This window comes from Phaenicophaeus curvirostris, chromosome 1 (assembly GCF_032191515.1).
Source record: "Phaenicophaeus curvirostris isolate KB17595 chromosome 1, BPBGC_Pcur_1.0, whole genome shotgun sequence".
In the NCBI taxonomy this organism is placed as follows: domain Eukaryota; kingdom Metazoa; phylum Chordata; class Aves; order Cuculiformes; family Cuculidae; genus Phaenicophaeus; species Phaenicophaeus curvirostris.
Genome location: NC_091392.1, coordinates 62,877,268 through 62,892,691, shown reverse-complemented (window position 1 = coordinate 62,892,691; position 15,424 = coordinate 62,877,268). Strand labels below are relative to the sequence as shown.

General features: G+C 41.7%; 1 protein-coding gene across 1 annotated transcript in view; it reads left to right on the top strand.

Moving 5' to 3' along the window:
• SYN3 (synapsin III) overlaps positions 1–15,424 on the top strand; it is a 202,575-nt gene that overhangs the window by 171,007 nt on the left and 16,144 nt on the right. Inside the window, exons 8-9 of the mRNA XM_069860280.1 lie at positions 9,024–9,166; positions 13,976–14,050. Coding sequence (XP_069716381.1) covers positions 9,024–9,166; positions 13,976–14,050 — 218 coding nt within the window. The remainder of the gene's footprint in view (positions 1–9,023; positions 9,167–13,975; positions 14,051–15,424) is intronic.

The window sequence follows — 15,424 nt, the reverse complement described above, 5'->3', positions numbered from 1 at the left end:
GTTCAATAAAATGGGAGCCCTTCAGTTATTTTTTTCCTCCTTGCAAGGAAGAACAAGACCTTACAAAGCAGAGTGGCTGGTTGCCTGCCAAGGAATCCTGAAAAACAGTTCACTCCCCAGAAGGACTTGTTTGTTTTTCCCAGGCTCTCTGGGATCTTTATTCCCCTTGTGAATTTGCAGCCCCTGTTTCTTGGGGTGACTGGGATCCCCTTTCAGTGAGGCATCACCAGCACATTTCTGCTGCACTTTAGCCTCCTCTTTCTTGTGTATACTTTTAAAAATACATCCCCTATCTGTCTAAAACTTTATTTGTTCGTAAGTAGGAAATTCTGATGTGTCAACTCTGAATCCAAATGGGTGGTACATGAACTTAGTAACTAATACCGCTGTCACAGTGCTTCCCTAGAACAGACAAACCTTCTCCCAGCCTCACACTTTACCTGAGAATTATATATAGGTACAACAAACATAAACTTGGTACAGCATGTTTGCTTGCATTCTGGAAACAGAAGTCCTTTCTGACTTCCTGGATTGCACATGGAACCTCTCATAATCTTTCTTGCGTTGGTTGCAAGGTTCCCCTGTCTGGATGGTAGCTGGCAGAAAGGAAGTGGGCTCAGATCCCTAGGCCAGTGGTAGAATTGGCTTTCAGCATCAAAGAACAGGCATTTAAATAAGCAGGAAATGTTTGTTAAAATCTTGGTGCTATGTACACTAAACAGGCAGAGGTGTCGTTGAATTAGTGTACATGCGGACAGCCTAGAGCTGCGTGTAGAGCAAGGCACTGTACATGTCTCTAGGAAGGATTTCATTAGCAAAATCCAACCAAGATGAAACAGGAGATAGAAACCTCTCCCTGAGGAAAGGTTTCAAGAACCTTGAGACCCTGCAGTCCTGGATCTCTCTGATTACTCTGCAATTTCACCTGTAATGTAAGGAGGGCTTCATGTGTTTCTGTTGTGCACAAAGGATCCTCAGAAGCTACAGAAATGAGTCAGAATCAGATAAAGCTACTATTTCCAGATAAAATTCTCAGCAGAATATTTAGCTGTTGTCTTCCGCACCAAATATCAGATCTTCTTCAACCTCTCACCTTCTCTCCAATTTTGTTCTTTAATTATGTTGATTTTTGCTGTCGCAAGTTATAGGTGAAGAGAGTTTCTGTTCAAACTCCAGGCACAATTGTATGCAGTGGTACAAGGCAGGTTCGTAGGAAGTCATTCCAGATGAAGATAGGCTGACAGCCAGCATCTTAGAAGAAAGAATTGGTATGAGGCCAAGTTTACTTTAGTCCATTATGAAAGCAAGGACTACTAGCAATGTCTGAATGTGGATTTGGGCACAGAGTTTCAACACTGCTCTTTTCAGTAGATAGGGAAGGTACAGGGCAGAAGCATTGTTTACCTTATGGTTTTTGTTTGGGCCCTTCTCCAGCCACAAGCAGCCTGAAGGAAAGTTGAGACTGATTAAATTAGTTTTCTTGAAGTCCCAGTGCATTTCATTGCATAGAGCTAAAACAGAAAAGAGAAAGTCAAAGTTAAATAAAGAATAAGTTTCTTTGCTTAGAAGACGAGTAACAGGAATTTGTTTCATGCTGGCTTTAAGACAATAGGGTACAAGCCCAAGTGGGACTGACAGAAGGAAGTCACAGAAAATGTAAAGAGAATTATAGACAAGCGGGACTATGATTGTACTAGAAAAGTAACACCCATCAGTATAAAAAATGAAACCTCCAATTGAGTAGTTCAGAAGAGGAAAGTTTCAAGTAGACATAGTAGTGGTTTTAATCATCGTAATGTAAAAGTAATTCAGTGACGATAAGGAGATTACAGAGAGATAAAGGATTTCTTTGCATTGGTCTTCAGAAGTAGAGATGATAACAGGAAATAGCAGGGTTTTAGTTGTAAAATAGACATAATATGAAAAGAGAGATGTTTGCTTTTGGTTTAGATTAGTGTAAGAAAGTAAAAGTTATTAAAGAACCTGCATCAGGTCATGTTTTATATAAAGACAGTGACTGAAGAATAATCAAGCTAAAGTACACGTGAGTATTAAAAATAGTACTTACTGCAACAAATGATGCCAAGATCGCAACCCATGTGTTTGTACCTGTAACAGGTGCTTCAAAGGATGTGATCATTCAGATTACAATCTCATTACCAGCAGAAATTGCTTACAAAGTCCTTACACTTTTTTTATTTTTCTAAAGATAAAATCATATCTAACAGTAGGCACCAAGATTTAGAAGAATGAGCGAAGATGGGAAGTCCAGACACTGTTATTCTTTATTCATACTGAGGGGTGGACAGGAGCCAGAAAAAGTCTGGACAGAGAAAAAGCCTCTTCACCAAAGAGCTCCACCATTGGCTTGCAGGAAGATTTGTGTCATTTCACAGTTGTTCTTCAGTTTCTGTGTGTTACAGACCAGAGGGATTGTAATGATTACCTGATACTTATAGCTAATGGATGTTCATGAGGCTCTTGGCACTATGAAAAGTGTTGAGTGTTTGTTATTTTGCATTAATGGCTAGAAGAGGCATAATTATAATAGTCAGACTTTGATTTTCACATATCCTTTGTTTTCACAACATTCATAAAATTCACTCCCCCCATATTTTAACCAGGGGGTTGAATAGAGGATCCTCAAAGCTAAAATGAAAAATAACCATGTAAGAAAGACTTGTAAGAAACAGGCTTTAGTGACTGCCTTTAGCTTTGAAGAGGAACAGTTAGTATTCACAGTCAGAACCAAAAGGAGTGGCAGTATGCCATTAGTGACAGAAACGTTCTTGACAGGTGATGTGTGCATGTGAAGTGCAGGTGGAGATGAAGAAAATACATTTGCAATAAAAAGACCTCTTTTGAAATTTCCATTGAGAAATTCAGAAACAGCTTCTCTGTTGACTTGAACAGAGACAAAAGGAATAGCCTTCACCTAGAGAGACAAAGATGTCCTAGGCAATCTTCTAATCTAAAACCAAGACATATGCCCCCTAGCGCCTCCTATGACCATCATTATCCCCCTTTCAAAACTGGGAGTTACTTCATATTTTGCTGGCACTGGAAGACAATAACAAGTGCTCTGTGTGCTGCTTATCCAATACAGTTTCAATACATATGCAATATCTGTAGAATTATTGCTTAGACAATGGCTTACAACAAGGGTCAGCAGAGAATGACCTTTCTCATATCATATTTAAGTTGCTTGGGCTTATGGGGTCCACAATACTCCAGGGTTCTTCCAGAGAAACCATGGATGGACACTGAGAGAACATATCCTTCTCTGTGTTGAACTATTGTTCACCCAGCAGTTCCTAAAGGTCAAGGCAATTTTAAGCATTGTGCAGTTTCAGGCTACCTATCCTAGAAGTGAGTCTCTGTTGAATAGGGTGAGCACTACAGTGAGAAAGAAATAACACTTTTTCCTGACTCCAGACCTCATAGTGCCAGAGCTCATGGAAAAGAATAAAGCTGTGAGTGTGTTAATATCTGCCATTTGTGTGCTAACGTGACCCTAAAGTGCCCTAGGAACAGAGCCCAGCACTGCAAATTCACTCAAAGAGACTCTTTGCCTCTTCCTGATCAGACCATGAGAAGGAAACAACTGCCAGATCTGCGAAGAAAGGAAAACCAGTATCTGTTAATGTGGCTTTATATATATTAATATTAATTTAATAAATAAATAGATATCTATATATTTTGCTACTATTACTTTATTTTTAAACCTCTCTAATTAGGCCAGTTTAAGAGTCACCTCCTGTCCCCTCCTGCCCCATAATTATAAAACACCTCCCCAGTACAAATCCTGGCTCAGATGAATTTATTACATTGTAGAAGAAAAACTTGTTGTTCATAATAGTGCGGTCAGAGTTATTTTCTCTCTTACTGGATGGGAAAGACTTCTCTACTTTTTTTTTTCCTCCCAGTGTAAATATAGCACAAACTAAACAGAGCCACTCTGTAATGTAAAAATACTGCAAGCTTTTTATCAGGAAGGACAACTCGTCACCTTGTCTCTCTCAGGACTGGAAATAGAATGTTCCAAAAGTGAGAGCTTTGAAAATCCAGTGGGCTAAAGAGGAAAGGAAGAGGAAAGGGCTGCCTCAGTTTGTCAAGGAACAAACACTTTCTTTTACAGAAGACGAATAATGACTTGACATGTCACATTCACAACAGAGCAGCCCAATCACTGTGTTCCCACTGACTCATGAGCGAGGAAGTACCACCCATCTTGAAAATAGCAAAAGCATCCTCATTTCTTGCACATCAGTCTGGAACCTTGTGCTGGATGCAGAAAACAGAGTTTGATCCAAGGCACCAGAGACCAAAGCTGCCAAGACTTGAAGCTGAGAGCAGCTCTTCTATAGGAAGTTAGTAGGGATTATAAGGTTTAATGCATTAAGGGCAGAATGATGTCTGGTGTACTTGAGTGTGAGGATAACAAGGAAATGGAGCCTCTGTTGTGTCTTTATTATTTTCATGTGAGTCAAAGTTAGGCCTAAACTGAATCAGTGTCAGTTGGATGAGGTATTTTCTGAGATGAGGAGTATAGTTTGGGGTGGGGGTAAGGAAAGACTTAGGAGACTCTGTGTACAGACCCATTCGTGAAGACTTGCTGTCTCAAAATGGCAACACCACTATAGAAAGGGTAAGTGTAGGTTGAGATGGATGAAAAATCACAAGCTCTATGTGGCCACGCTAGTTCCTCTGGAGGAAAACACTCAAACACTGTCACAAGCCTACCAAGATTCACTGAAACACCCTATTGCCAAGCCTCGCCCTGGCTCCAAGGCTGAGAAGAAACTGCTTCTGCAATCCCTCTCCAAAGTGGTGTGGGTTTAACCTGTGAGGCAGATTTAACTCTGAATGACACAGAGAGGCAAGCCTAGGGCAGCCCTAGCAGACTACTATAATTATGCCAGTTTGGCTGACTGAGTATTTTTTCACATGGTCACATAACTAACGGAAGCAAAAGGAGACTGTGAGGAAACATCTTGCAGTGCTTAGGCTAAAGATGAGAGAGGAGTGCTGTAGCCTGGGGACCTTGGTGTCCAGGAACACCTGGGATATGCCAGAGGCGGTAGATTCAGGAACTACAAGGCAGAGGTAGCAGAAATTTCTGCCAGGTCCTTCACTGCAGGAAACCGTGTTACTGCTGATCTCCAGGATGTCTCAAACTTCTCAGAAAATATCCATGGTGGGTTTTTAACAGTGCCAGGACCCGCTCTCTAAAATCCTGTCTTTCAGGAAGGCCTCAAAAGAAGGTGCACAGCAGGAATGGGATGGAAGTGCTTGTTCCTCATCTCTCCCTCAGACCACTCTCCTGCCAAGGGCAGCAAGATCAGTGCCTCTTGGGCAGGCCAAGGATGGGAATGGGCACCAGCTGCAGGCCACATACTATCAGCCTCCAAGATGCTGCCACTGGACATATGATGGTCACACCTATGTGAGCATGTCCCCAGGGCTCCTGTCAGACTCCTCTCTCCACTGCAATGATAGGGAGCATGCTAGGGCATGGCTGGTACCCAAGTTAGACAAGAGAGCCCGAAAGGAAGCAGGGACTCTCCCAGGGAGCTTTCTTACTCAGAAAAGGCATTTGTCAACACACTGGCCCAAACTCTTCACAACAGGTCACTAAAACACTACAGCAAACAGCAGTTGATGGCTCCAGAATAAGTCTATTACTGCTCAAACAGCCAGCACAGCTAAGCAAACAGTCCACAAGGGCAGGGGCTGTGTTTGCACTCGCTGTTTGCACTCCTCTATGCAGCTAATGCATTTATCCTAAGAAAGGTGAAAAAAAAAAAAAGAGAGAGAGAGGAAAATAAGGCTTCCTGTTGACTTCTTCCAACTTCTTTTTCAGTTTTATGCATTGGCCAACCTGCCATTTTAGAAGACAGATTTATCCCTTATAAATAGGTAACTGTTTCCTCTAGAATGACTTTTAATAGTCCTTTCTTAAATAATGCCCTCTGGCATCATACTACATTTACCTTGTCTTGGGTTATCTCTAGGGTTTTTTTCTTCTGTTAGGAGAATGGATATTTCACTGACATGTAAAAGGGTTATAAGGCAGGAGGAAATCAATTATACAACATTTAAAAATAGAAGACCAATAAAATGGAGGACTTGATAGATAAGACAGGAAAATAAATTTAATTTGACTGTAACTCGATTCCTTCCTGTTTATGAAGTAATAACTGTACATTGGGCTAAACCAGTCTTAATCCAGGACTTGGCAGTTATTTTGTCAAATTTGGCCTGCTCTAGCAATTAACAAATGTTGACTCAAATTTCAGCATTGGTGTGGTGATTATTTTGATGCCTGGTGAGGAATAAGGCCATGGCCTCCTAAAAGTGGACCTCTGTGAGGTGCTTTCTCTGAAAAGACCATGAAAAGGGCTCTGGCATGGACCAGGGAAGATGGCAGAGCTCTTTCCAGAGAACTTTGCAGTGGTGTAGCACTGTGGCAGTTATCTTCTTTGGTTTTCATACCTTATTTTGCATTCTCAGTGAGTCCCCTCACTCTTTAACTATCTACCCAGCCAGAAATCTTCAGGCTTATTGGAGAAAACACTCTGAAGTGCTTTCCCTCTCTCCCCATAGGGAGAGGGTGGTAGAGAGGAGGAAGAAATGTACCTTTCCTTCCCATAGCATGTTGTATTTTTAAAGAAAAATACCATTTAATGAGATAAGCATACAGCTCCTTTCTAGTAATAACAGTACAGTTTAATTCCAGTCTGGAAAGGGAAGCAGTATCCTTGTCTCTGAGAAAAAGGTTCCCAGGCTGGGAATGCAAACATTTCAGCTGGGGCCCAAAGACGTCTGTTGCACAAGTGCAGCATTATTTTTCAGATTCCACAAATGTCCTTGTTCCAAGTTGGTCATAATATAATGGCTTTTGTCTTTTCCCACTGCGAAAAGGGTCCAGGAGAATATGTTTTAACATCGCACATTCCCTTGTGTGTGCCCATGCCCTCATGCGATCGACTCACCTGGGTAGGACTTTCTCCCTTGGTGTCATTCAGCCCAGCTTCACTCCTATCTGCAAAACAAAAATACTTAGCACCAACATTGCCTGCATTGTTCCCCTTGTTATTTCCGAGCTATGCCAAGGCTGGGGGCTCCCCCCATGTGCCCCCCTCTCCTGCCCTCCTGCCATCTCTAGGACTTTTCTGCCACTTGACCCTGCCCTGCCACAGCCCTGCTCAGACACAGAGGGGAACAACGCAGCCCAGAACAAGGCTGCTCCTCCTAGATGACGTGCAGTGGTTGCCTTTACGTTTCCCTTTTGTGTTTGTTATTTCCTTTCCTTTTTTCCCTACCCTTCCACCCCACAGGCGACTGTTGTCTTCCTCTGCTCCTTTTCTCAGCAGTCTCTGACTAGCAAAAGCACAGCCTTCATCACAGCAAGTGGGAGGAAGACTAGGGATATTTGATGCTCAGCAAAAGGAGAAGCAAAGACCAGGTCTTTTTTCTTCCTATTCAGGCATCTAGAAACAGTCAAACTAGTTGCACTTTTCACCTTCCCCACAACATGTCTAGTTCTCAAGAGCTTTTTTGCACCAGGATATGGCAGTATCTTTGGCTTAGGGTATGGCTGACACTTACACCAAACCATCTAAACAGAGTAAAACGGGTTAGCAACAAGCTTGTCTTCTATTCTTTAGTGAAGATGGCTCCTGCCCTCTCATGGTTGAAGGCAGATATGTAAAACCGCTTGTTTGTTCTTTACGAAGAAACACCAAATACCATTGCACGCCTTTTCCTTCAGCCGGCTCCACATAGTCTGGCATCACCCTCCTTTAATACACACATTGACGCAACTGGGAAACTCTTCTAGGGCAGAGACCGACCAGTAGTCACGAGAGAGTAGATACTTAGCAAAGCAGCATTGCAACCCCTAACTGTGGTCTCAAAGAGTTACCAAACTACAAAGTGTATGTAATACGTAAAGAAAATAACTCACTTGTTCACCCTTTTCATGCAGTGTTGGCCTTTTTCCCACCAATTAACCCATCCTTCCTGCATCTGTCCAGCTCTGTGGAACAACATTTGCATGGGTTTCCCTGATGCACCAGACATGGTTTTGCCAATAGACTAAAGGGGTTGGCAGTACAAATGAGGTGAAGTTGTCCACTATTTTCTCATTATCTGCTTGTTCAGTTTTCCATGCCCAAATTACTGGGCTTTTATACTGATCATAGCATTACAGCTTCTACTGTACTGTTTCTTCATTTTTCCTTTTTTTTTTTTAGATAAGATACAGAGTGTTTCTCACAACTGAATACAAATCTGTGAAAAGCCAGCTTCTCAGAAAAGCTTCAGCTCCCAGCACTCTGCCCTCTTATTTCCAATTGCAACTCAAGTCTAACACCCAACCAGCTGTCCTACACACATGCCCATGGCACCATGTTTGCACAAATCTCCTCAGGAATCACATGCTCCCCTAGAGACATCCTTTTCCTTCAGAACTTGCTTCCAGCTGGGAAACCTGCATTGCTCCTCAAAGAAAATTTGAAGGGGGGTAATGTGAAATGCCAGGGAACTGAAGCCTAGCAGTGGCAGACAATCAGCTGTCTTGTTGATTTTCTGGCATTGGTTTCTCTTTTCTGACCACCCAATATACTCTGGTTTCATCCATCCCAACATGGGAAACAGCAGTTCCAGTTTTTGTGTAAAGTAATGCCCCTTAAGAGATCAAATATTTTTCTGAAACATCATAAAAGCAATGAGCATCAGCAAGAGCCATCTGGGCAAAGGGCTAGCTGCCTCCCTGGTGCCAGGTTTACTGGGTTTTATGCACGAGGATGGAGAAAGGTGTTGATTTGCTCTGTGTTGGGTTGGAGTGGGAAACCTCTTTTTTTAATTCTTGCCATTCCTGCTCCATCCTCGGCTCCATCTCTGTGGGTTTTAACTGATGTTGTGCTATTCAGACATGGAGATGACTTATGCTCACAAAGTATCCCTGTGTTGTTTTTTTTTTGCTCTTATTACTTTTTAACTGGCTTTTGGCAATCAAGGTCAAAGTTGAGAACCAGCATGACTTCCGGGACATCGCCAGTATTGTAGCCATGGCAAAAACCTATGCCACCACTGAGCCATTCATTGACTCCAAGTACGACATCCGCATCCAGAAAATCGGAAGCAACTACAAGGCATACATGTAAGTGCATGGCTATGCCAGAGTGAGATGGGGCAGGGCGGGGGGAGACTGCTGTGGATGTGATTCAGTTGGTGTCTGCTCTGGGCAGGAGTAGGAAGCTGACTTAATTTCTTTGAAGAATAGCCCTGCTGTTCTCCTCCCACCTCTGGACCCAGATTCCTCATCCACTGATCATCTTCTCCATTACTCACTGTCAGCTCATTGCTCCTGGAAGGTAAATCTCTCTCTACATGTTTCTGAGATTCAGTTAGTTCCTGCTATGATAACTGTGCTCTGCCATCACCTGTCACCTTTACCTCCTGTTGCTGAAGGACTCATATTTCCCAGCAAAATTCTCTAGCTCCCAGTACCCTCTAGTGGGAACTGAATCCACCCTCTTCCCACGTGGGAGCAACAATGAAAGAGACTGAGACAGCTGCAACTCATGGACTACTACAGTGTCCAACCCATAGCAACACGCCATCCTCTTCCCAACTGGAAACTGCAGCACAGCAGTCACATGAGGACAGGAGGAGCACACGACACTGGGTACAAATGGCCTCAGCCTGGCCAGCACACAGCGTTTCTGTGGGCATTTTGCATGTGTGCTCCTTGAACAGTAACAAAGGAGGGAAAGGAAGAAGCAGTTCTTTGGGTGCCCCAAAGCTCCTCCCTGCCCTTTGAGGTAATGAGGGAGATGTCATGAAGGCAACCCTCAACACTGGTATGTTTTAAAATATTAAAAAGCATTCAGCTGAACTTCAGTAGTTCTCAAGCTCAATTAAAGATGTAACCACATGAGTCAGTAAGACACGTGTTTCTTCTTACTGCAAACCAGTAGATGAGAAAAGACAAATAGCAAAGCTTCTCCACAAGCTCCTTATCCAGCTACAAAATTCTGAACAAGTAGACAGTTCCAGCAGTACATTTTTCAGGTTGCCAGATAAATTTCATATGTTACCTAATACCCACAACACTATGAGTTTTGGGTCCATGTTTACAAACCCTCAGGCCATAGTTCTGGTGAAACAAAGTTATATAAGATATGACCACATATTTTTCAGCTAGAGCTGCCTAAAATTCACAGTTAGATTCCTTGGTTAGCACAAAGGTATTTAAGTAAACTAGATAATGCTTGAGTCACATTCTTCATAGGAAGGACTTGTGAGGCACTGGGCTATTTCGTGTGAACTCAATGATAGAAAACTCATTTTAAATCTGATCAGATCAACAATAGCACAGTTGCCTAATATTATATTAACATCTTAGGGAGTCTGGCTTAAATTGGCCAAAGGAAGGAAGGTTTAAAATATCAATTAAAATTCCCTGTTCCTGCCAACTTACCCAGCCTTGGATCCAGAGCCTTTCTTTAAGTAAAACAAAGGCCCAGTTAGCCTGACTATATTCTCTCCCTGTTTATTATTCGCATTCACCATGCACTCATCCAGACAAGGACCAGAAATAACGCCAGATGATTGAGGAAAGAAAGCAGTCACAATAAGAACTAATCCCACTTGGGAATATAGCTGCACAAACAATTGTTTGTTAAACGAAAAAAAATTTCACATTAAAAGAGCCATGAACAGGAAACACCTTAATGAGAAATGAAGCTCATTAGCAAAGAAAGCAAACAGCAAAATTCACCCAGTGACTTGGTAACCCAGAAGTTTGACTTATTGAGACTTATTTGAGAGAGCCATTTATGGATGTGAGCTTGGGAAAGCAGTATATTTGGTCCAATTATGGGCTGTTCCTTCTCTCCCAGCATCAGACAGAACAGAAGGTTATTTCTGTGGTATAAATAAGTCCCTACTATATCCAGGAACAGAGGTAAAAGCACCCAAAATATCAGAGCTCTCATTGGTGTCTCAAATAGAAGAATCAAAATCATTAGCCATGCTAGCAAATCTCAGCTTTAGAGGCAATGACAGCATCGGCAGTAGCATCATATTAAGTGGATTACTTTGATCTGTGAGCCATGGAATCCACCTCGTATTTTTATACCTTCACCCACGCATATAAACTTTGAAAGCTCCCTTCCTTCTGAGAAAAGACTGTGTACCAAAATTCTCTAAAATGTGTTTACTTTGCATCAAGCATCTGCCAGAGGGAGGATGCTGCAGGGTGACTCATGCATTCCTCTCCACCCCAGATGTTCAATGCACTTCCTTCCAGCCCATGACCCAAGGCTTGAGTTCAGTTTCCCATTGATTTTAGTGCAGTGACTCCAGATTTACACTACTAACAAACACCTACTTAGCCCATGCCTTCAGCCAGTTTCAAAACAGCAGATAAGCATGTGATACGTGCCTAAAATTCCACCAAATGTATTTGACTGTCATTGTTCTACTGGTGAAGAGAAAACACAAATATTGCTCATATGCCAGAAGAAATTGGGACAGAAATTATGCTTACACCCTCATCCCTACTAGGGGTATTTCCAGTTAAGACTCGTGAAATATTGTTCACTGTGAAAAAGTCAGCTGCTGCTGACTTTCAGAGGTGGGCTATTCCTCGCCACCAGCTCTTAGTAAGAACGCAATATACTTCCCTTTCTAGTTTCATGAGTGTGACTTCTGATCTTGTCACCTCAAATGTGGTTCAGTGTGCTGTGCAGGGGATACAACATCAATTGTGTCTAAACCAGACCTAATTTTAGACTGAAGTGGCCCAGCTTGGAGATGGTGATTATAGGACACCAACAGCCCATGATCTGCTAGTCTATTCACTTACTTTGAGTAATGCTGAAGGTGTCTTGGTCACAAATCTGCTCGATCAACTGATTCCTAAAATCCTGGAGTCCTTTCCTTCAAGATACTGACTGTATAGTGTTGTGCCCCCCCAATGTTTAGTATGATTGGAAGCACTTTGATTTTCAGCTCCTATAGAGAAATGGGTCTTGAGGCAGGGCATCCTTAGGGAGAGATTTTTGTCCTTTTCCACTTTTGATTGAATACAAAAAGGGAAAGAAAAAGTAATAATAATAATTTGATGGAACATTTGACACCTGAAGTGTTCAGACATGCTTGGAAGGGACTGATCTTGACAGAGGCTATAGTGTAGGAGTTTGGGGAGTGGTCCAGAGGACTTCAGATGAAACTTTTCCCTTTGAAAACAGGAAAGTTTCCTAATAAGAAAGTTAGGGATACAGCTGAGAGAAATATTTTATGCCAAATATTGGCATATTATGGCAAATATTGGCGATTAGTAGACATAAGAATGTCAAACAAATCAGCCCAACGATTAGACCAGAGTTTCTATTTTGGGAGCTTTCCCACATCAAATTTCCGTGTAAAACTGCATAGCTGTGGTTTGGTTTTCTTAGAGACAACACAGCTGCTTACATTTGGCATGCCAGGTACATTTTCAAACCATTGATATCAAATAATCTTGTCACTAATCAGACTCCAGGAGTTCTCATCAGTACTAATGGGATTCTGGATGCCATCTGCTACCAAAGGGCAATTTTCTGAACCTAAATCTTAATGAAGAGTGGTTCTTCCCATTACAGAAATGAAAAATGTAATCCTAAGAATCCCATGTCAAAAGAAAAAGAAAGGCTGAGAGCTGAACACTGACCATGCAGGCTACCAGAGGGCTCATAACAGTCAAAGCTTGAGGAATCAATATTTTTATGCTTAGAAAGTAGCGCAGGAAGATCAATGTTAGGTGATGGGAACAAAGGACAAAAACCAACTATATGGAAATACAGTTATTCAACACAGTAATCATGCTCCTTTGTCATCCCTCCTCTCGCTATTTAAATTTCACAGCAACTATATATACCACTTCAGAAGATACACAGAAGAGGTACATCAGGCTGTCTCTCACCACAGTAACAGGGAACCTTAGACAGTCAATATAATAATCCAGGTTTATGGTCTGCAGATCATCAGTATTACCATTGCTTCACATAGTTTTGCAAGTTCAGAGTCTCTTTTTCATATCATGTTGAAAAGGTGAGAGAACTGGCAGTGAGGGTTCCCACCACCTCATGTTGAAGTGTTGGATCACATCCCATACTCCCCTCTCCTAAAATACCTAAATCTTCTTCAGCATAAAGATGCTCCCTGGATGTATCGTCGCCACTTGTTGACTTGTCCTAGCTTGTACACTGTGCCAGAGTTATTTGCACAGTGTTGTCACAGCAGGCTGTTCAAGGTCTGCTTTGTGCCTAAGGTCAAGAAAAGGAAAACTTTAACTCCTTGATAGATGATGGTGAAAACGAGGACATGCCAGCAATAGTAACTTTTTTGGAAATTAACCATCAATCTCGCAGCTAGCGAGACTCCAACAGTTTTGCAATTATAAAATCTCCAAGTCCAGATACAGAGAGCCACAAACAGCTCAATGAAAAGTCAGGGAAAAGAGAGTATAATCATATATTCTATGACAGTAGCACAATTGAAATCAAAGTTAGGGAGACCTAGAATATCAGAGCTGACATTTGTGAAGCTGCTTAGGTAGATGTTTGCCTGGGGAGTTGCTCTCCCATGGACAGAGGGTGCTACCCATTGAAGAACACAAGGTTTATTAGCCCAGAGATCTTTTATAGACATTTCAGCTCTCCTGGGTCTGATGTATAAAGTAATAAAGCTCTCACAGAGCTTGGTGTGTATGCTTAAGATTCCTTGGAGTTTTTTCCTGTCTGAATAACTTATCGTGTATGGAGTGTTGTTGAGGCAGGATTTGGAAAGGCTTCTGTGAGGAAGAATCTCACCTCATCCCTCCTGTACAAGCACTGAGTCAAGAATGAGTACTACAGTATGAGGCAGGATGGGGCAGGGTGTACTTTCATGTTCGGGTTATGTTTTTGGTTTGTTTTCCTAGGAGGACGTCCATCTCTGGAAACTGGAAGGCAAACACAGGTTCTGCGATGCTAGAACAGATTGCAATGACAGAGAGGTAAGGAAGAGGGTTTCAAGACAGAATTAGCTATTCTTGGGTTAGAAAGGAGGAATTGTATTTCAGACTTTGGTTAATTGAGAGAACTGTTAAGCAAGGTCTCCTGGGAGGCTGGATAAAGGAGTTTAAAACAACCAAGTGCTTCCTTAAAAAAATACTAAGGGCACAAAGGCAAACTGTCCTGTTTTGGAGAACAGACTGGAAGTACAGCTAGAAACCAACATTGCTAAATCATTAGATCTTTAGTGAATATAGCCACAGGAAACAAGACCAGCAGGCTAAGGTCAAGAACATGAGTACAAACATGTAGGGATAAAATCAGAAAGGTCACAGCACAAAACAAGAAGCAACAAGAAGTTATTCTAAGTATCTTATTAATGAGAGGCAAACACAGAAAAGTCTTTTTCTTCTGCTCAACAGAAGGAAGAATCTGTCAGCTGAAGTATTGAAGGCACTTTTTTGCATCAGTGCCCCAAAAGTGGACACTATTTCAGCTAAGGTCTTCTCACTGAAGCAAAAGAGCAAAAGGAATTACCTCATGCATCTTACAGGATAAAAATTTTAGATGGTATATATTCAATATATATTGAATAATATATTCAATTTGCTAATATTGCAAATATTTGCTAATAATAATATTATTATTAATATTTGCTAATACTACAACTGCATATCATGGTTCATAATATGGTAATTTACGATTTGCTGTAACTCCCAAACCCTGTTCTGCAGAACTACTATCATAGAATGGTTTGGGTTGGAAGGGACCTTAAAGATCATCTAGTTCCAATCCTCTTGCCATGGGCAAGGACACCTTCCACTAGAACAAGTTGCCCAAAGCCTCATCCAACCTGGCCTTGGACACCTCCAGTGATGGAGCATCCATGACTTCACTTGTTCTTCATCCTATGTAAGCAGATTATTTGTAGATTTATAGAATCCATAGATTGTGTGTAGGCACTCATCCCTACTGAATCTGATACTTTTTTCAGATTAAACTTTCAATTTGTGGGATCATGATTAATTCCGACTCTTTCCAGGTGTGGGCACCACATTTAAAAGAGTAATAGCTGAACATCACTTTGCCCTAAAGATGAAAAAATTTAAAGGGCACAAGATCTTCAACCATGTAAAAGGCTGTTGGCTCACTCTTTATATTAGTAGCATAATACTAAGTAATGGGCTTAAATAATAGCAGAAAAGGTTAGTTTGAATATTTTTCTAACAGTAAGGATAGTGTGGCGCAGAATTGGGTTGCCTGGAGGAGATGAGGAATCTCTGCACTCTTTCAGACCAGATTAAAGAAATGTCTCCTCTTTAGAGTACAAGAACTGTGCAGATGATCATCTAAGGTCCCTTCTGCACCTTTAGTTT